Source organism: Harpia harpyja, chromosome 16 (genome assembly GCF_026419915.1).
Source record: "Harpia harpyja isolate bHarHar1 chromosome 16, bHarHar1 primary haplotype, whole genome shotgun sequence".
Lineage (NCBI taxonomy): Eukaryota > Metazoa > Chordata > Aves > Accipitriformes > Accipitridae > Harpia > Harpia harpyja.
The window spans coordinates 21,641,272-21,662,814 of NC_068955.1; the positions used below are offsets into that span (position 1 = coordinate 21,641,272).

The following is a 21,543-nucleotide window of genomic DNA, read 5'->3' on the forward strand; positions in this document are numbered from 1 at the left end:
TAGTGGGCAGAGGCAACAGTCTTGAATCTGGGGGGTATTGCTGTGTTCTCATTTATACTTGCTCTGTTCTTATACTCTTTATAGTTGTCTGACTAAGCTATTGCCAAGGGCAGGTGACTGAACTAGATGAGCTTTTTGACCCAGAAAAGTTTTCCTATTTGTGCTGCACTGACTTTAAGTAAGTTTCTTGTGATGCAGCTATAGTTCTGGATAATATATATGCTCCTATTGTACAGATGTTGAATAGCTTCACGGGTAATCTTCTGTTTGAATTCTATTTCCAGACTGAAATGGTGTCTTATCTGACACTACAATAAATATCTTTAATCTGTCAAAATGGCAAATAAAATTCAAAGGGCTAATATAACCTCCAGCTAAGGCTGAAAAAGAGAAAGAGTGAACGTGTGCAGCCAGGATACATGTTAGACACCAGGATGTTCTTACCTGGCGAACGGCTCCAACCATCTCAGCACGACTAGATAGTCTAGCAGCTAAACGCCGCAGAACAGCAATATCCTCCAATAGCTTCTGGTAAGCTTCTCTGTGTTCATAGTGATGCCATAAATGAGCTGAAGACTGAAGTGAAAATACATAAGCTTTATCATCACGTCTTGCCACTTTTATTTCAGATGAAGTAGCCTGAGCCACAGAAGTGGAGTAGAGATGCCTAGGCAGAACTACACATGGACAAATTAGCCCCAGACGAGTGCCATCACTACCACCATAGATAACCTAGAGAGTGCTGCTGCTCCGTTTTGGAATGGTGCTTCACTGCATACTGCAGGCACACCCTTCAAGGAGTTACAGGGGGCTAAGCATATTTGCAAGACTTTTTGTTTTGAAAGTAATGATGAATCATGCCTTGAAACCTGTGGACTTTACAAATGCCAAGTTTATTTGAACTAGTACTTAAAATGATTGCCAAAACACAAAGAAAATTTTAATTCACTGGGCACAAGGTGTTAAGAAGGCCATTTTCTTTCAGTTCCATGATACTTCACTTACTTGGAAACTAAGACATTATAGTCTCAAGAATTCAAAATGTGTAAGAGTAATAAAAAATAATATGGCCTGTAAATCAAATAGCAATTGCAATTTCTTAACCATTTTTTGTCAATCAATATGAACATTTATGCACTGGATTAATATCATCACTTCGATAGCTCTGATTAATACTGAAAAGCATCAAACCATATAAATTCCTTGGGATTAGTTATCAAAGCAAGAGTGAATTTAGATGTTTTATTAGCCAAAGCTTTAGTGAACACCTCTTCAATGAATGAGTTTTCTGTTCACAGAAAAGTTTAGTATGAGGAAACCTGATACAATTTACTTCAGACTTACAGGCAGACTTTGTGATGCTGGATGATTCCTATATTCTTAAAGTGCATTTTCAGGATGCACCAGTTTTGGCATTGAGGTTGTCTTTAGTAATTAATCATTGTGTTGCCGTTCACACAATTCTGCCTTTGACCAGCTGCATTGTGCCCTAGTTCTCTGCAACCCCCCACTTGTATTACTGCAACAGTAAGTCAACACATTGAAATGATGTGTGAAAAGAATAACCTCTCCTCCTCCTCTTTTTCTTCCCGCCTTTAAAAGAAGGGAGTGATGTGCAGTAAATTTTTGAGTCGAGTCATTTGAGAAATTGCATTTGTAGTGCAAACTTTTGGTGTAGAAACACAGCCAAGAGAGTGATGAATCTGGTGCAATGACAACAATTGCAACAACAAAAAATTCTTAAACTTATTTATCACGGAAGCTAGTGTGATAACAAATTGCAGCCAAAATTTGACTGCAAGACCCAAGAAGGCATAAGGGAATCTGTTTGAGAAAACCATGCACAGAATTTCAGATTTTCAGGTTTTTCTTGGCAACTGTAAGTTGCTTATTTTCTCAAACAAATCTGAAGTTCATGTAAATCAGCTTTCTCTTGAAGTTGCGTTTTTGAATAAAAAATCAATTATCACAAGATTGATAAAAAAAAATCATAAAGACTGGTAAACTGTCATTGAGCCATATAACATATGCCTGTCCTACAGAAATTAAGATAACCTCCCACTGAGATTGGAACAAGTCTAGGTCTAATATGATACAGATTATACAGAAGCCATCACTTCATTTAATTGCTTGTTATTTTATTCCACTGTATAGAACACAAGCTTTCATATGAATGGCAGTTTCCACTTTGTTATAAATTATGTAAAAAAGCTTGTAAAAGCCAGACTGTAGACTGTGAACTGCATAAAGGAGGAAAAAGCTGATCACATGTCCCATGCTGGCAACATGGTCCTTGGTGCCTAATTAGGGATTCTTAACAGAAATACACGTCAAATCTAACAGACTAATTGCTTTCAGTTTCAAGAGCCCTTATACACTAGTTGTAACAATGTGTATGTATACAAAATACTATAATAAACAAAACCCTGAGATTTAATAGGTTGTTTCTGCTTGCTCTTTAAACAGAGAACAGAAGGAAGAGCAACAAAATATTCAAAACTTTTTTTTTCAGGAACAATTAATCTGGAAATGCAGATTTGAAATTCCGGATGAAAAGATGTAAATATCACAATCTTTTTTTAATTGTATCCTTTCTTGCCTGATGATGTTCTTGATAAAGTAAATGGGAGAATCACGTTCTCCTAACTATTTCTCAAAAGTATGGCAGCACCTCCTTGTAATATGCAAATTGGGTCTACAGGTATTTCATTTAGAAGCATGGTATCTAAGCATCCATTCCTTTTTTGGAAAAAACTGTGCACAGCACATAAGTTGATACATCTCAAAGACATATTTGTCATTTCAGTTAGAAAATCCAGAGAAAGCTGGCAAGGACTGAAATCTACTGCTGATAAAAAGAACATCAGGGACAGCTGGAATGAAAGTGTATTCAGGCCCAAAACCTCATCTTAAGATTGTATGTATTCCTTAAGTAATCCTCACTGTTTCCTTTCCTATATCGCCTTCTAATATCTGCAGTTAAGAGGTCTTTCAAGTCACAAATCTCAGGACTCAGGCTTCAGATCACTTCAGTATCTCACCTAACTGGACACCTCACTAAAGAAGGTCTTGCCCAGGAGAGCATGATCAGTGCTTAAATTGCAGTTCTGAATGCTCTTAGCTTTGTCACAGGCTTATTCCAAGAACTGAACAGCAAATTCATAGTATTTATTCCTGACGTCTGCTAGATGTAGGGCAACATCCTTTATGCATTTCCAGCAATGGTAGCCCACTGTCCTGGTTTCAGCTGGGATAGAGTTAACTGTCTTCCTAGTAGCTGGTACAGTGCTGTGTTTTGAGTTCAGTATGTGAAGAATGTTGATAACACTGATGTTTTCAGTTGTTGCTCAGCAGTGTTTAGACTAATGTCAAGGATTTTTCAGCTTCTCATGCCCAGCCAGTGAGAAAGCTGGAGGGGCACAAGAAGTTGGCACAGGACACAGCCAGGGCACCTGACCCAAACTGGCCAACGGGGTATTCCATACCATGGGACGTCCCATCTAGTATAGGAACGGGGAAGTGGGGGCAGGGATTCGCCGCTCGGGGACTGGCGGGGTGTCGGTCGGCGGGTGGTGAGCAATTGCACTGCGCATCATTTGTACATTCCAATCCTTTCATTATTTCTGTTGTCATTTTATTAGTGTTATCATTATCATTATTAGTTTCTTCTTTTTCTGTTCTATTAAACCGTTCTTATCTCAACCCACGGGTTTTGCTTCTTTTCCTGATTTTCTCCCCCATCCCACTGGGTGGGGGGGAGTGAGTGAGCGGCTGCGTGGTGTTTAGTTGCTGGCTGGGGTTAAACCACGACAGTCCTTTTTGGCGCCCAACGTGGGGCTCGAAGGGTTGAGATAACGACAAACCTGACCAGAGCTTGTTAAAACAAATTTGTTATAAGCATTCATTATATCGGTTTAATAGTCGCTGGTCATTATGTTGATTTATGTGTTCTTAGAGTTGTTGCTCTGGTTTTTAAAGTTCTGTTATGTATCACCTCGCTTGCTGTATGTAGTCCCTCTTCTGCTGCTTATCATCCGTGGGAGGTGGATTAAGGTTTTCGCTTTGATGTATTGTACAACACTGGTTTATGGTATGATAAAGTCGTCGGCTGTGGGATTAATCCGGTACTTGCACTCAGCATTGTCACCTTTATACTGTGGAAGCCATCTGTGGGAAACTATTAATAATTATACCATTTACCTTTCCTCCTTGGAAAACCAGTCTATGGGTGGGATACCTTTCTTCCCCTCTCCTTTCTCCTTCAGTCCAGTTACAATGGTGTTTGAGAATTTTGAAAAATTTGAATACTCTTGGGATGTTGGGACCAGCACGGTTCTAGCCCTACTGCTAGGAATTAGCATGCTTCTGAATGTGGTTCAGCTCTCGTTTAAGGTTAAACAACTATTTAAGAAAATCACCCAGAGATCTGCCCCAAGGCTGGATAATTATGAGTGGCAGGGTGTGTGGTGTAGTACGGGCAAGTACCTAGAAAAGTGGGCACCTCCAGTGTTTTGGAAATTCACCCCTGAACAAGTGCAGAATCCAGAAGAACTAGTAAAATATTTGGAAAAGGTATGCTGTCACCCCGGCAGCTCCAGAGAGATACAAATTACTGCAACGTGCTGGGGCCTGGCCCATGCCTATCGAGCCCTGTTCGACACCACACAGTACCCTCAAGGGGAAGAGAAGGTCTCTGGACCTAACAACAAAACGATGAGCACTGCGGTCACTCAAACCTCGGCAACAGGCACCGCGGCCCCTCCAGCCCCGGTGACGAGCACGGCAGCTACCCAAACCTCGGCAACAGACACTGCGGTTATCCAAGACCCGGCGAGCGGTACTGCAACTGAACCAGCGGACCAACCTGCACCAGTATCAGTTGCCCCCGTACATAAAAAGAAATATACAAAAAAATCAGTTCGCTTAGCGAAGGATGAAGGTGAACCAGGGTCATCACGGGAACAGGAGGAAGAGGCAGAACCAGAGGTAATAACCCGGTCCCTATCCTTGAGTGAGCTGCAGGATATGCGAAAAGATTTTGGCCGCCGTATAGGTGAGCATATTATCACCTGGCTCCTCCGATGCTGGGACAATGGGGCTAATAGCTTGGAATTAGAAGGTAGGGAAGCCAAGCAGCTGGGATCGCTTGCCAGGGAAGGTGGCATTGACAAGGCAATTGGAAGAGGGACACAAGCCATCAGCCTCTGGAGGCGACTCCTGTCAAGTGTGAAGGAAAGGTACCCCTTTAAGGAAGATGTTATATGTCAATCAAGCAAGTGGACAACCATGGAAAAAGGTATCCAATATCTGAGGGAATTAGCTGTGCTAGAGACAATTCATCATGATCCGGACAACCCACAATTACCCAAAGATCCAGACGAAGTCCAATGCACACGACCCATGTGGCGGAAGTTTGTACGGAGCGCACCATCGTCCTATGCCAACTCACTGGCAATAATGACCTGGAAAGACGAAGAGGCACCGACAGTGGATGAAGTGGCTCGCCAACTCCGTCAATACGAAGAAAATCTCTCCTCCTCCCTACAAGCCTGCATTTCGGCTGTGGAGAAGCTGTCCGAGGATTTCCAGCAATTCAAAGAGGAGATGTCCTGTTGCCCACCTGTAAGGACCAATGTCTCAGCTATTAGGAGTGAGCGCTCCTCTGCCCAAGAGAGAGAATATAGAAGGTACACACCGCGAGGTACCCTGTGGTTTTACTTATGTGATCATGGAGAGGACATGAGGAAATGGGATGGAAAACCTACCTCGGTCCTAAATGCACGGGTTCGTGAGCTGCGAGGAAAAAACACCACAAAAGGGGATTCTACCAGGAAAAATGCCGCTCCGGTTTCCAAACAGAGTAGAAGGGCTGATCTTATTTCTGATCCTCTTGAAGGGACTTCTGAGCCAATTTTACGAGAAGTGAATACTGGATACTCTGACCAGAATTAGAGGGGCCCTGCCTCCAGCCAGGTGGAGGAAAGGGATAACCGGGTCTATTGGACTGTGTGGATTCGATGGCCTGGCACGTTAGACCCACAGGAGTATAAGGCTCTAGTAGACACCGGCGCACAGTGTACTTTAATGCCATCAAGTTATGAAGGGGCAGAACCCATTTCTATTTCTGGTGTGACAGGGGGATCCCAAGACTTAACTGTATTGGAAGCTGAAGTAAGCCTAACTGGGAATGAATGGCAGAAACACCCCATTGTGACTGGTCCAGAGGCTCCGTGCATCCTTGGCATAGACTATCTCAGGAGAGGGTATTTTAAGGACCCAAAGGGGTATCGATGGGCTTTTGGTATAGCTGCCTTGGAGACGGAGGGCACGGAACAGCTGTCTACCCTGCCTGGTCTCTCTCAAGACCCTTCGATTGTGGGGTTGCTGAGGGTTGAAGAACAACAAGTACCAATTGCTACCACGACGGTGCACCGGCGCCAATATCGCACCAACCGAGACTCTCTGATTCCCATCCACAAGTTGATTCGCCAACTGGAGAGCCAAGGAGTGATCAGCAAAACTCGCTCACCTTTTAATAGTCCCATATGGCCCGTGCGAAAGTCTAATGGGGAGTGGAGACTAACAGTTGACTATCGCGGCCTGAATGAAGTTACGCCACCGCTGAGTGCTGCCGTTCCAGATATGCTAGAACTTCAATACGAACTAGAGTCAAAGGCAGCCAAGTGGTATGCTACAATTGACATTGCTAATGCGTTTTTCTCAATCCCTCTGGCAGCAGAGTGTCGTCCACAATTTGCCTTTACTTGGAGGGGTGTCCAGTACACTTGGAATCGATTGCCCCAGGGGTGGAAACACAGCCCCACTATTTGCCATGGACTAATCCAGACTGCACTGGAAAAAGGTGAAGCTCCGGAACACCTGCAATACATTGATGACATCATCGTATGGGGCAACACGGCAGAAGAAGTCTTTGAGAAAGGGAAGAAAATAATCCAAATCCTTCTGAAAGCCGGTTTTGCCATAAAAGAAAGTAAGGTCAAGGGACCTGCACAGGAGATCCAGTTTTTAGGAATAAAATGGCAAGACGGGCGTCGTCAGATCCCAATGGATGTGATTAACAAAATAGCAGCTATGTCTCCACCAACTAATAAAAAGGAAACACAGGCCTTCTTAGGTGTCATGGGGTTTTGGAGAATGCATATTCCAAATTACAGTCTGATTGTAAGCCCTCTCTATCAAGTGACCCGAAAGAAGAATGATTTTAAATGGGGCCCTGAGCAACAACAAGCCTTTGAACAAATTAAACGGGAGATTGTTCACGCAGTAGCCCTTGGACCAGTCCGGACAGGACAAGATGTTAAAAATGTGCTCTATACTGCAGCTGGGGAGAATGGCCCTACCTGGAGCCTCTGGCAGAAAGCACCTGGGGAGACCCGAGGCCGACCCCTGGGGTTTTGGAGTCGAGGATATCGGGGATCCGAAGCTCGCTATACTCCAACTGAAAAAGAGATATTGGCAGCATATGAAGGAGTTCAAGCTGCCTCAGAAGTGGTTGGTACTGAAACACAGCTCCTCTTAGCACCCCGACTGCCAGTGCTGGGCTGGATGTTCAAAGGGAGGGTCTCCTCTACACATCACGCGACTGATGCCACGTGGAGTAAGTGGATTGCACTGATCACACAACGGGCTCGCATAGGAAACCCCAGTCGCCCAGGAATTTTGGAAGTGATCACGGACTGGCCAGAAGGCAAAGATTTTGGAATGTCACCAGAGGAGGAGGTGGCACGTGCTGAAGAGGCCCCGCTGTATAATAAACTGCCAGAAAATGAGAGGCAATATGCCCTGTTCACTGACGGATCCTGTCGCATCGTGGGAAAGCATCGGAGGTGGAAAGCTGCCGTATGGAGTCCTACACGACAAGTTGCAGAAACTGCTGAAGGAGAAGGTGAATCGAGTCAGTTTGCAGAGGTGAAAGCCATCCAGCTAGCATTAGATATTGCTGAAAGAGAGAAGTGGCCAGTGCTCTATCTCTATACTGACTCATGGATGGTGGCAAATGCCCTGTGGGGGTGGCTACAGCAATGGAAGCAGAGCAACTGGCAGCGCAGAGGTAAACCCATCTGGGCTGCCGCACTGTGGCAAGATATTGCATCCCGGCTAGAGAATCTGGTTGTAAAAGTACATCATGTAGATGCTCACATACCCAAGAGTCGGGCCACTGAAGAACATCAAAACAACCAACAGGTGGATCAGGCTGCCAAGATTGAAGTGGCTCAGGTGGACCTGGACTGGCAACATAAGGGTGAGCTATTTATGGCTCGGTGGGCCCATGATGCTTCAGGCCATCAGGGAAGAGATGCAACATATAGATGGGCTCGTGACCGAGGGGTGGACTTGACCATGGACACTATTGCACAGGTTATCCATGAATGTGAAACATGTGCTGCAATTAAGCAAGCCAAGCGGTTAAAGCCTCTGTGGTATGGAGGGCGATGGCTGAAATATAAATATGGAGAAGCCTGGCAGATTGACTATATCACACTCCCACAAACTCGCCAAGGCAAGCGCTATGTGCTCACGATGGTGGAAGCAACCACTGGGTGGCTGGAAACATATTCTGTGCCCCATGCCACCGCCCGGAACACTATCCTGGGCCTAGAAAAGCAAGTCTTGTGGCGACATGGCACCCCAGAACGAATTGAGTCAGACAACGGGACTCATTTCCGAAACAACCTCATAGACACCTGGGCCAAAGAGCATGGCATTGAGTGGGTGTATCATATCCCCTATCATGCACCAGCCTCTGGGAAAATTGAGCGATACAATGGACTGTTAAAGACTACATTGAGAGCAATGGGGGGTGGAACTTTCAAACATTGGGATACACATTTAGCAAAAGCCACCTGGTTAGTCAACACCAGAGGATCTGCCAATCGGGGTGGCCCTGCCCAGTCAGAATTTTTACATACTGTAGAAGGGGATAAAGTCCCTGTAGTGCACATAAAAAATATGTTAGGGAAGACAGTCTGGGTTACTCCTGCCTCAGGCAAAGGTAAACCCATTCGTGGGATTGCTTTTGCTCAAGGGCCTGGGTGCACTTGGTGGGTGATGCGAAAAGATGGGGAAGTCCGATGTGTGCCTCAAGGGGATTTAATTTTAGGTGAGAACAGCCAGAATTAAACTGTATATTAGTTGCTATATAACCCTGCTACTGTATGTTATCCTTACTATAATTATGTGCTATATCCATAGTACTATAGTAAGAATCACTTAGATCAAGCAAGAAAAGAACTGTGATAAAACTGAGCAAAGCGCAGTAGTGATGGAACCAGAACTGACTCCAGCATGCAACAATCCAACGGTGCACACCATCCTCCTGCTGCGCCAAATGTCACCTGCTTGTCACACTGCACTGAAGCCCAATTCTGCTCTACCGACTGAGAGGACTTTGCACCATCCCTCCTGCCCAGAAAGACTGGTATGACAGATGGAGCCCAGAGTCGGAAACTGAATGAACTCAATGAACATTTTATGAACATGACCCATGAACTAAAGGAATGATATCTCTGTGTGTGTATACATATATATATATATATCATTGCTCATATGTCTTAAAGGGATGGAAAGGTGATGATTGATCAGGATGTAACTAAAGGTATGGGAACTGTGCATGACATCAATGGTATAGAATAAGGGGTGGATACTGTCCTGGTTTCAGCTGGGATAGAGTTAACTGTCTTCCTAGTAGCTGGTACAGTGCTGTGTTTTGAGTTCAGTATGTGAAGAATGTTGATAACACTGATGTTTTCAGTTGTTGCTCAGCAGTGTTTAGACTAATGTCAAGGATTTTTCAGCTTCTCATGCCCAGCCAGTGAGAAAGCTGGAGGGGCACAAGAAGTTGGCACAGGACACAGCCAGGGCACCTGACCCAAACTGGCCAACGGGGTATTCCATACCATGGGACGTCCCATCTAGTATAGGAACGGGGAAGTGGGGGCAGGGATTCGCCGCTCGGGGACTGGCGGGGTGTCGGTCGGCGGGTGGTGAGCAATTGCACTGCGCATCATTTGTACATTCCAATCCTTTCATTATTTCTGTTGTCATTTTATTAGTGTTATCATTATCATTATTAGTTTCTTCTTTTTCTGTTCTATTAAACCGTTCTTATCTCAACCCACGGGTTTTGCTTCTTTTCCTGATTTTCTCCCCCATCCCACTGGGTGGGGGGGAGTGAGTGAGCGGCTGCGTGGTGTTTAGTTGCTGGCTGGGGTTAAACCACGACACCCACTCTGGCAGAAAATGCTCTCTCTTGTGTAGAGTGGTAGGCAGCTTACAGTAAGGAGCTCAAGCAGCAGAAAATGAAGTTTTGGGGCTGAATTTACAACAGGTATCAGCAAGCATAGCCACACATATTTCAAATGTGTGTGCACTTTCATGTCCACTATAATTCAGAAAAAGAATTATTGTTGTTTTCTTACCGTAATGGCTGCTTTAAAGTTTTCCAGTTCCTTCTCAGCATTCTCTTCAGTGAGATTTCTTTCTCTCTCTGCTTGGTTAATTCTAGATTCCAAGGTATAACTATCATTTCTAAAGGCCAAGGAAAGTTGTACAAATACATTCTGTTTGGATTAAAAAAGGCACTTTTAAATAAGTGTCACAATAATGTAATTTCCAATAACAAGTTATGAATAAGGTATGTGTTTAACAAACTTCGGTGCTTAAGTAAGTATTGAAACAGAAAATTGAAAATGTTTTTTAAATTAGATTGTTTAAAAAAAATTACTTGTCTTTACTTCCTCTAAAATATGAATAAATGTGTTGCTGCCTCTTTTCCTGAATGTTTTTCTGGGAGATCAGTAGAGCAGAGACACAATGAAGGAAGCAGCCTACCAGAAGTATCAGAATCACAATGGATCTGTTTTCTAGCTGGACTTCCTCCAAGGGTCCCCAAGGTTTTAAAACAGATAATCTGTGCAGAGGAAGTCCAGGGATGAGCTCACCATTAGCATTGTTTTACCTAAGGGATAAACACCTATCACTGAAGCCAGCAAAAGATTAAGTGCTAACATTTTTATTCTCTTGCACCCTGTTTTTACAGATTGTTTCTCTCTTTACCAAATGCATTATTTCTTAGCATTAAGACTTTGCAAAGCACAAGGCACCAAGAGTTCCATTAGATTGGAGCTATGTAAATAAAGATCTTTTTCTTGACTAGTATATGAAAAAAGAGAAGAAACAAAGCCAGCAAGCTGAAGAGCAACCTACAAAAAAAAAAATTATTGGCTTGAACTGAAAAAGTAAAAATTATGTAAACTAACTGCAAGATATCATCAAAAACTGCCCCAAAGCTCCTATTGGACAGTACGAAAATGCAATTTAACTCATTTAGTTTCTGGTCTCATTTAATCTCAATTTTTTTACTACTTTAAGTAGATTATAGTGATTTCCAAAATGAATGCATATTTTATTACAAAGAATGCACAAACAAGTGTTTTATTTATTCCTACTCTAAGTCTTTTTACAGTTTATATTGCCTGGGACAATTGCCCATATTTCATAAAATTTTTGTTTTGATTGAGCTCAATATGGCTTTTTTCTGAGAAATAGTTTTTGCAAAAAAAAATATCCCATTACCTGGTTCTAATAACCACCCTTAGACTTACAGTAACCACTTAAAATTGAGGCATATGTCTAAAATAATGAGTTTAAGAACATACTTACCTCAACTTCTTTTTCAGTAAGTGGAGGGGAGCTAGAAATAAAAGCAAAAAATTCAGTTTAATTAGCTTTGTCTCTAAAAACAAAGCTATTGTAATATTTACTCAAGAAGAACAACAAAAGACATCCTCCCCTTAAATATTTTATGGTTTATTTTGGTGAAACCAGTATTTAATTAATTCAGTTGTACTTGTTATGACTAAACCCCCTGGGGTTTTTTTAAAAGCAACAGCACAGTATCACCTGAGTATTGGCGAAAACATACCAAAGTTTCTGGCAACTGCAAATATCACTACATTGTGATAAACTGCGAGTACAAGAGCAAGACAGAAGTTACCCTTTTGGAGTTGCGGGTGACTTAATACGCTATACTTTGGATTATTATCTTTACCCATTTTCCTTCTGTTAACAGGTGAAACCTCATGATGTTGATCACATATGGGCAGAATTCAAAACCCAGCTCACTGTATACTGAACTATGCTGTTTTGGCCGCTAACTTCGTTAGAAGTTAGCTAACAATGATTCTGACCATGATTCTGACACTGACAAAATATACGTTTGAGTTTTATGAGTTTTCCACCACAAGAATGATTACTGACTGTACAAAAACTAGAAAAAGTTACCAAAATGCAGTTTCATAGAATACTATAAAAGAAATGAGATAGACAACATTATATTGCAAGACCTCGCTTAAAGGCAGTCATCCCATGTGTTTGAATTTACAGGTTCTTAATCCTTGTAGTTGTTCCAAAACATCAGAGAGCTATTCAGTTTTATGCAAGTGAATAGAGATGAGAAACATCTGAAAGAAATGACAGGAGCTGTATATACAAATTCTAGTGGATGCCAGTGATAGCAATTGTGGTTGACGTACCTATCATGTACTGTGCAGACAGGATACTTTCAGAAAATTCAAATATTATTGTAATATTCATTGCACCATTAATCCCAAATATAGAAATCAATGCATCTGGCATCAGTGAGCAGCAGATTTTTCTTGTTGGGTAGAATAATATTGATACTTAGAGTAGTGACTAGAAAAAGGGAGGCCAGTTTGTCCCCTGTGTCGGAAAACCATTTTGTGCCTAAAGTATTAGTATTCCTATTACTTATTGTTATTCTAGGAGGAAGCCTACTAGAAGGAGTAGTCCTTCTATAAGGAAGTTCAAGCATCTGTATATGTTATATAACACAGCACAGGATGCTAAAATTTGTGTCTTTCCTTTGGCTGGGAACGTTCTGAGAAATTTATCATAAGAATGAAAAGTTATGTGTGTACTTGTTCAATAGATTAAGCCAACTGATTAAAGAATATTACCTGAAAAACAGAAGTTCTGTATATTATCTGACCCTCAAAGCAAGTTCAGCATTCACTTATTTTGTACTTAGCTATGAAATTACTTTTCTTTTCAGTAGTTGATTACGATCAAGCAATGGTCTCCTAGAACTTCTTCATGTCATGCATTCATTTATATAAAATGTTGTATGTAACAGTTCCTTCATGACAAATGTTAAGCATTTATTTCATCTGCCCAGAGAACACTTATTGACTGCTTCAAATGACTGAAGGCCTCTGGTATTTATACTATAAAAACACATGGGTGAATTTAGGAAAAGTTTTGGCCAAATATGTTTGGAATTGTTTTAATGTCTAATAAGCATTTTTGGTTATGGTTTTATCTCTCTCAAAGAAGAGGCTTATGCAGAAATATTGAAGAAGCTTAGCTTTTTTCTAATGCAATACAAAATAAAATATGCTCAGTCTCTAAAGTTACCAGTGGTACAAGGTATGCAAGGCATGTGGTCATAAATGCTTCATTTGAGATTTCTTCCCTATATTTCTTGGGCCAGAGCAAAATATTTTCTGAAATTATGGACTTTTGTATCATTTTAAACATAAATCTTCCCCGCAAAAGGAAAATTCCACTTAAATTCTGTCAAGAAAATGTTAAATTTGGATAGTAGTAAAGTCAAATCAGAACGAAAATTGGTATTCTTAAAGGTCTGGACAAACACCTGGCAGGTATAGTCTATTATGACTCTACCTCAGTAGAGTATGGACCAGGGGATTCCCTTGCTATAGTTACATTGCATTATGCAACAATAGCTCTAGTTTCAAATGATTTCTTGTATGGTGCTGCCCTACACATCTATAACACGCAGACATACTATTTCAGATTGCATGAGATGGAAAGGAGAAACTCCTGAGCCATGGCAGGTGTTAAACAATCTGTTGACACGTGCCTATTTGCACAGCCCAAGATCAGGGAATTCGCAAGCATGTCCTTCAACTATGTTTGCAAAATAAACTCAATTTTCCTGAAAAATCATCACCTGCATAAAACCTGCAGAATTCTTACATGCCCAAATTTTACCAGTGGAAACCATTATCCGGCCTGGTACTTTTCTGGGGAAAAGAAATACTAACATTTTCAATATAAATTTATATCTGCAGCAGCAATCCTGAAAACCAGGAGTGGACAGACACTGGTCTGTTTTATACAGGAAAAACCTGTACAAAAATGTACTTGTAGCATGCAGGTTAGGTTACAGACTTTTTATGTAGAACTTACAAACTAATTTTAAAACTTGGACAGTTACTGGAAGTTGGTACACTCACCAAATTTTTTTCAGAAAAACTGTGTTGCACATTTTAAGATGCAGCAACTTCTCTACTTATATGGATCCCCTATAAATGGAACTCCATAAAGGGAGTTCACTGGAAACCATTAGCGTGCCTTCCCCCGGATGATGTCTTTCTACTTCTAATGAGCTTTTACCTTCCTGGAAGCGATTTGTGCACTCGTAGTTTTCGCAGCAATACATCAGGAATGCTGGGCATGACATCAGAGCTATTCTTTGTCTCTTCCTCTTCAGTGGGGGAAGGGAGAGGTGAAGGGCCTAAAGACATTTTCAGATAAAAAACTTTTAATGTTATTTGAAAAGTCATGCATTAACTATCAATAGTCAGCATCTCAGAGCCGAATAGGACCTTGAAAAGGACACAGTTAGGCTAAAAAGTCAATGATGCTTTCACACCAACTCTACTGGGAGCAAAAGTGAACAAGAAGAAAAGGTCCATCCCTTCATGCACAATGTTACTTCCTTTACAGTGTATAGTGATACATCACTCATCTCTCCTTTACTGCTAAAATAAAGATCCCCTGTCTTCCTTTCGAGCAGTGGCAACAAAAGTAATCAGTACAATTGCCATCCTTTATGTAGAAAGACTGAAGTAATATGAACTCTGACAGTCTCTAATGCACTGAGAAATAATTATTTTATTAGTATTTTTCCTAGAATCCAAACTGATCCCAAATTCATTACCGGAACATCTAACCTAACATTTTCCATTTGTGCTTTACCAGTACAGTTATATCATTTCTTGAATATTTTAACTTAGATTTTGTAATAGAGGGCTGTCATTTTCTAAGGCTTTAAATGCCACCTGCCAAGATGAATTCTAGTATAATGTACTATACTACAGGTTTTGTGCACCACTTATGGTGATGAATCTACAACGTGTACTTGTTTGCAATGCACGTTCATTGAAACAGGGCATAAAGGTTATAATTACATTCTCTACTTCTGTCACTTTCATAAGGACCAAGATATGTCTCAAACTTTTTAAAAAATTTATATTACTTAACTTTTTAATCTTCATTTTATTTAATTTCATATATAATTTTCCCCAAGTTTTGCCTGTGATGGTAATTGGTTGAGTGATCTCTCCCTGTCCTTATATCTTGACCTAAGAGCCTTTTGTTATATTTTCTCTCCCCTGTCCAGTTGAGGAGGGGGAGTGATAGAGTGGCTGCATGGTGCTTAGTTGCTGGCTGGCATTAAACCACGACAATAATAATTCCCCTATCTCCTTCTATCTTGCCAGAATTTAATGCAGGACTCTCCTATAGGAAAGTTAGGTTCCCCAGTCTGAATCTCAGACTTGGGAAGGTATCTTCGTACAAGTCTCCTATCCATTTGGTGTAACAGAAAGATTCTTAGACTTGCAAAACAAATAGTGTGAAAAAGCTCAAATTTTATAGACGTGGAGAGCGTTAACATGAAAGACAGAAAAGAATGGGAGATTCTTTCTAGCTACATTTTAGTTCTGTGCATTTCCTTTATATTTAAAAACTCCAGTGTTTACTTAAGAACAGTCATGTGTGTCCCCATAAAAAGCCAACCTGATACCACAATGCCTCCAGATCTAATACATCCCACTTATCTAAGCTTCTGTAGATGCAAAGTTGTGTTTACTCAGACGAGCACAACAACTTGGCATTGATAGCAAAACATGATGGAGCCAGTATATTTGATTCATAACAGTAATAATGAAGTATCTGGCTATTTCCTATTGTTTAAGCAAAATTACTACTGCAGTTAAAAAGCACAAGGTGACTTTTATGACAATGTAAGGAAGCAAGTCTCCCTAACAAATGAACTAAGGATTTGACCCCTCACTTCTTTTCCCCTCTGAGGAGAAGGAGTTGACCCTTAATGTTCTGGCTATCATTTAGACAAGTTACTAGACTTTAAAATGATGCTCATGAGACATTGGTTGAAAAGCTGGATAAAATAATGCTTAGCTTTTCATAATGTTTTACTCAAAAGTTTCAGATCTGCCAAAATTATCTAACAGGTTGGTAAAATGGCAACTATTTTACACTTTCAAACACAGCCTGCTAAATATTTTCTGGGAAATGATATATTAGCAGAGTGACAGGAATAATATTACCATATCTAAGAATCCAAAGATATAATCACTAAATACAGAAAGAGGACAAGAAGTCTCTCTAATCTTGTTTCATTCAGACTGAAGATGAGTCTGTTTCCAGAGATAACATGAGATGTTATCTCAGCCATCTCCCTGTGTAACAGAAACTTTAAGGCCTTATGAAACAGTCCCAAAGCAAATCTAATACTGTTCCTTTTGCTAATTCATAGGAAAAATGGAAATTGTCTTTGGATCAAATCTTGGACCATCAGTTTCAGCTCCTTTCATATTAACCATCTCCATTTCAGTTAATGTGGCCTTAAAAACACTCTGAACAAGTCCTGACTTAACTACTTTCAAACAAATATACAGCTTTGGTTTAAATATTTTCAACTGATTGCTCAGCACTACTGCTATTTAGTTCTTCCAGTTGTTGAATTGTCCTCAGGATTATACCTTTGCTCTTTATTTCTATTCTGAATCTTTTTTAGATGCTGCCTACAGGCATCAAATCTCATTTGCTTGTGTTAGACTGGAAAAAAAAATTGGTGTCAGATTTCTGTTTCCTCATTTATGTAGAGTTTTAAGCCTTTTCCTTATTAAAAAAAATATAAATTGAGCTAAAAAACCCCCACACTTATTGCAAGGCATATTTTTCCAATCCTTCAATCACATTTATGTCTCTTCTCTGGCCTTACTCTTACCTATCCACATTGACGTAGAGCTGTAGACCACAAATGAACATGCCATTTCAATATTTGCCACACATATACTAAAATAAAAAAGCAGGAAAAAAGCATTCCGTCTCTTATTTATACTTTCAAGGATCAAATTCACCCTTATGGCCACAATATCTTGCAGAGGTCACATCCATTCAATCCATCACTGCTGAAACTTTTTTTTCAGAAAGTCACTGAAACTTGAGACAGTCCTCCATCTATTAAGTACAAGCTAGACTCTGTTCCAGGTATGGATCTTTTCATTTGGTTGTAATAATACCTACAGTATCTTCTTGGCTCAGGTCATCAAGAAATTCAGGTACTTCCATTATTGGTCTCTCTTATTCATCATTTACTACCCTCCTCCATGACTGCTTCATTACAACTACTATTGCAATTGAAGAAAAAGACTTTTTTTCCCCCTCCATATTAGTCAATTATAAAAATCAGTGTATAACAAACAAACACTCCTTCCAGCTTTTATGATACTGCACCTTTTTCCTGTTCAGCTGCTTCACTAAGTTCAGGAAGTTTAAGTCCAACTAAATTTTGATTTCTCATCAAAATATGCTCCTGTTAAGAAAAACAGTAACATTTATAAATAACTTAACTAGAAATCTCAATTTAAATATCCCTGCCATGTGAAGACTAAATATAACATTTACTTTAGTTAGTAAACATAATGGAAATATTTATATTAATCTATAGTCAGATGCTACATTGCATGGATACATGTACATTCACACACACGCACCCTTAAACATCAGATATTTCAAATTTCATACATGCATTATTTAGAAAAATTCCTGATCATGTAAACAGAGATTTGCAACATGTGCCCCTTAGTCAAGTAGAAAAATTGAGTTTTGGTAAATGAGAGTTTTAGTAAATGAGACCAAAAAAAGCAATTTTGGATATAGCCGTAGTAATAAGTAAGTATCCCAGAAAGGAGAGAACATTCAGAAAACCAGATATATGAGACTTTGCCACTTTGACTCAATTCAGTAGAATTTATTCACACCAAAGCTTAGTATGCTACAGCTGAAGTTAATACTTCACTGTTACTGTACTCTGCCTCTATTCCCTACAGGTAGGGAAGAATGTACTCTCAAGGATTAAACTTTGTTATCTTTTCTCCTTCTATCACCTCCTCATTTTCTACTTTCATATTCTCAAGTATGTTTAAAATTCACAAACACCTGCTTTTGTTTATAAGTAGACAATTCCTACTGGGGACAGAGTTCAAATCTCACCTAACTGGAATTATATATCATGTTGTATTAATTTTCTGATTCTAGCTACTATTTGGGCTTAACAGCTTCTAGGACTTTTAAAGTTATATGGTTCAAGTGTCTCTATAAACAAAACTTCCAGTACGTATATGCTAAGAATATGTGTGTTATATAAACAGGAAAAGACGAATAACTAAGCTACCATTCCCAAGCAATACAATGGGAATGAATTAACCAAAGTGCAGAATTTTAGGTCCTCACTTGTCAGCCCTGTGTTCATCTTAAAATATTAACTACTAGAGATCAAAGAAAATATTCATATTAGGCTGTTAAGGAAAGTAACTACTACATTTTTTTTTCTCCTTTCAAAGGTAATTTTTGCTATATACACATGGTAGTTGCTTTATGATGGTGGTTTATCATTTCATGACATTTCTACTTTTTTCAATACACTGATTAATTCTTAGGGTTTAATTCTTAATTTTTACCAATCATTTAGACAATTATTTAACAACAGATTAGTTCATAGATTTCACCGTCCAAGTCTGTCCTTCAAGTAGCTGACACATTTGCACCATGCTAGAATTAGGAACTGTAAGTCTGGCCATCCTTTACCTGCCCTGGCTCTCAGAGACACCCAGTTTTAAAACTTGGGATGCTTTGAGACATTTTCTGAGAATGTCAATAAGCAAAAAGTCATAGCAAAACAATTTCCTGTCTCCTGAGATCTTGCAAATGCAATGTTATTGCAAAGGTTAGTATTCTTGAATGACAGGACTATTGCCCTTAGAAGGGAGAATACCAACCAATACAAGACTCAAAAACACTCAGTTGAACAAAGTAAAAGTGATCTTTAAATCCAAAGAAAGTTTACAAATAGTATATGATACACAGAGGCTTGTAAGCCCTTAAACAAGAGCATAGTAACCATCTACAAACTTCAGTTAAAGATTTCTGTTTATACACAGGTCTCAGCCCACTTATACAGAAATCAGTCAATTAGTCAATATATTGTGAGTCTGTGAATCTGAGGACAATTCCAAAGGAGCGGAAAAAGCATATCACAGGGAAGCAAAGGAAGTAAAAAAGCCTAAGTGACCCTTTTAAAGAGAATGTTGTTACATCCTGAGGAAGGAAAGATTCTTCAGATCTAAAATTCATTTTAGAAATCAAAATAGGTCACTTAGTACCAAGTACATTTTACAAATGACATGATTGTTTATCAACTGTTTCCTGTTTATAGGTCATGTAAATGATACAAAAATGAGATATATTGTGTTTTAGACTCACCTTTCTGTCACAATGAAAGCAATTAGTACTTTCTTGACAGAAGTATTACAACTTTTTTCTGGGGGCCAAAACCTGCATATGCACATACATATGTGCATATTGAGGATACCACAGTGCAGTTGATGCATATTTGAAGAGAACTAAGAAATAGAATAATTCCATACAATTTAGTTACAGGTTACAATTTACTAAAGTTGCAAAGGAAAAACACAATACAATTCTGTAATGATTTTGCTGAAACTGTTTCCCATTATATTACTGTATGTTTCTTGCAATGATAAAAATAATGCTAAGCAAGTTGAAAGTTTAATAAGATATGAAAATAAATTTAAAACAGGATACAAATGATGACTATGACTTACCTCTCTGAGCTTTGTCAATTTCTGCATTCGAACTGGTTGAACTTGGATTTGAAGGTCTTTGAATGCTTTTAATTGATTGGTGGGTTTATTACCAACAACAAAGCTTTTATCTTCCTCAGATGGTAATTTTAAAGGTGTTTTATCCTTCTGTCCAGGCTCCAAGCTATCCCATGATACAGCCCGTAGTAGAGGAGGACGCACTCCACACAGTTTAAATTCTGGTTTACATGAAACTTTATGGTCCCTCATTTCTGGAACAGGAATTTTTAGCTTCGAGTCTATATTTCCTATTCCTGGTGCTGGTAGATGGGTTCTTAAAGGAACATCATTATCTTTTGCTTTCTTGAGGAATGACTTTCCAAGTTCATTTTCACAAACATTCATGCAAGTGTTAAGAGACGTTCTGCCACCATCACCACCTGAAGGGGAGCATTTAGGTAAAGTATCTGTATGTTTACGTGGATCAAAGTTTTCTTTTTGTTCTGAGAGCTTCTCTTTGGAGTTTTCAAAACCGGCAGAACGAGGAACCAACCTTCCCTGAGAAATCTTTCTTTGATCATTCTGCCTTCGATCAATTAATCCTTTTGCAGCATTCTGAAAGTAGAGGGTCACACATCAAACAGAGAAACAAGTGCAGATTTCTCTTTTCCCCTGCTCAAGGACAGATTTTCACTGTAAAAAGCCATTTCCTTTTCAGGGACATATGCTTTTAAATATGCGCTGTTGACAAGAGAAATAATTTTTAAAAGGCGCTTGAAAGCACACTGAATTGGGAATCTTTCCCCTGAACTTTTGAGATAACCTCCTCCTATTCCAGAGTCCATTATAGCAATCCTCATATAGTCAAGTTTCTCATCCTCTTAATGTAAGGTTTGTCAGAGTACACACCTTTAACCTTGTATCTTATAGCACTATTACTTTCCTTTGATTGTTTTCCTTTAGTCCCTCACTTCCCAAGGGAAAAAACCATGGGCTTGTACACTAAGTTAAAGCACATATTGTAATTTCTCTCTTCTTTCTTTGTGTGCAGTACCATAGATTATAATTTGGCTGCAATCTCTACAGGAGAACAGGCAAAAGAATGTTTGCATATACCTTGGCTACTTTGGTACAGAATCTGTAATCTGTACAGAATCTGCCCCTTTGTCTAAGGGCAGCTATGTCAGCAATTTAAGGCAACCAACATACAAACTGTGGGCTCTGCCTTAGATATGTTACTACTCCTCTCCTTTATAGTTACTGCTCCAAAATTCTGCTGCCATACTGGTTTTTCTAAGTATTGCCTAATCCACTCACAGCAAAATCTCTTTAAAGAGCCATCTGATATTACCTAAAACAAATTAGGAAGCATTCATATAAACTGCTCCACCAATAGTTTTGTCGAGCAGTAACATCCCGTCAGTGGTGCAGAACACGAGGTACAGTAACGTCTTCCACTGAACCAAAGGGATCTGGAAGACGATGTCTGCCTAAAACACCAGCATACACCAAAGTGGCTATAGTAGATATTTTTACTTTACTTATACAGGTATTTCTTATATCG

At 39.7% G+C, this 21,543-nt stretch overlaps 1 protein-coding gene across 10 annotated transcripts in view; it reads right to left on the bottom strand.

The window, feature by feature from the left end:
* The window catches only part of IRAG1 (inositol 1,4,5-triphosphate receptor associated 1), a 137,302-nt gene that overhangs the window by 13,130 nt on the left and 102,629 nt on the right, over positions 1-21,543 (bottom strand). For all 10 annotated transcript variants that reach the window (XM_052810421.1, XM_052810413.1, XM_052810412.1 and 7 more), the window contains 6 exons: positions 20,001-20,594; positions 17,611-17,689; positions 14,461-14,581; positions 11,683-11,713; positions 10,440-10,580; positions 445-576 (listed from right to left, as the gene is read on the bottom strand). In XM_052810421.1, coding sequence (XP_052666381.1) covers positions 445-576; positions 10,440-10,580; positions 11,683-11,713; positions 14,461-14,581; positions 17,611-17,689; positions 20,001-20,594 — 1,098 coding nt within the window. The remainder of the gene's footprint in view (positions 1-444; positions 577-10,439; positions 10,581-11,682; positions 11,714-14,460; positions 14,582-17,610; positions 17,690-20,000; positions 20,595-21,543) is intronic.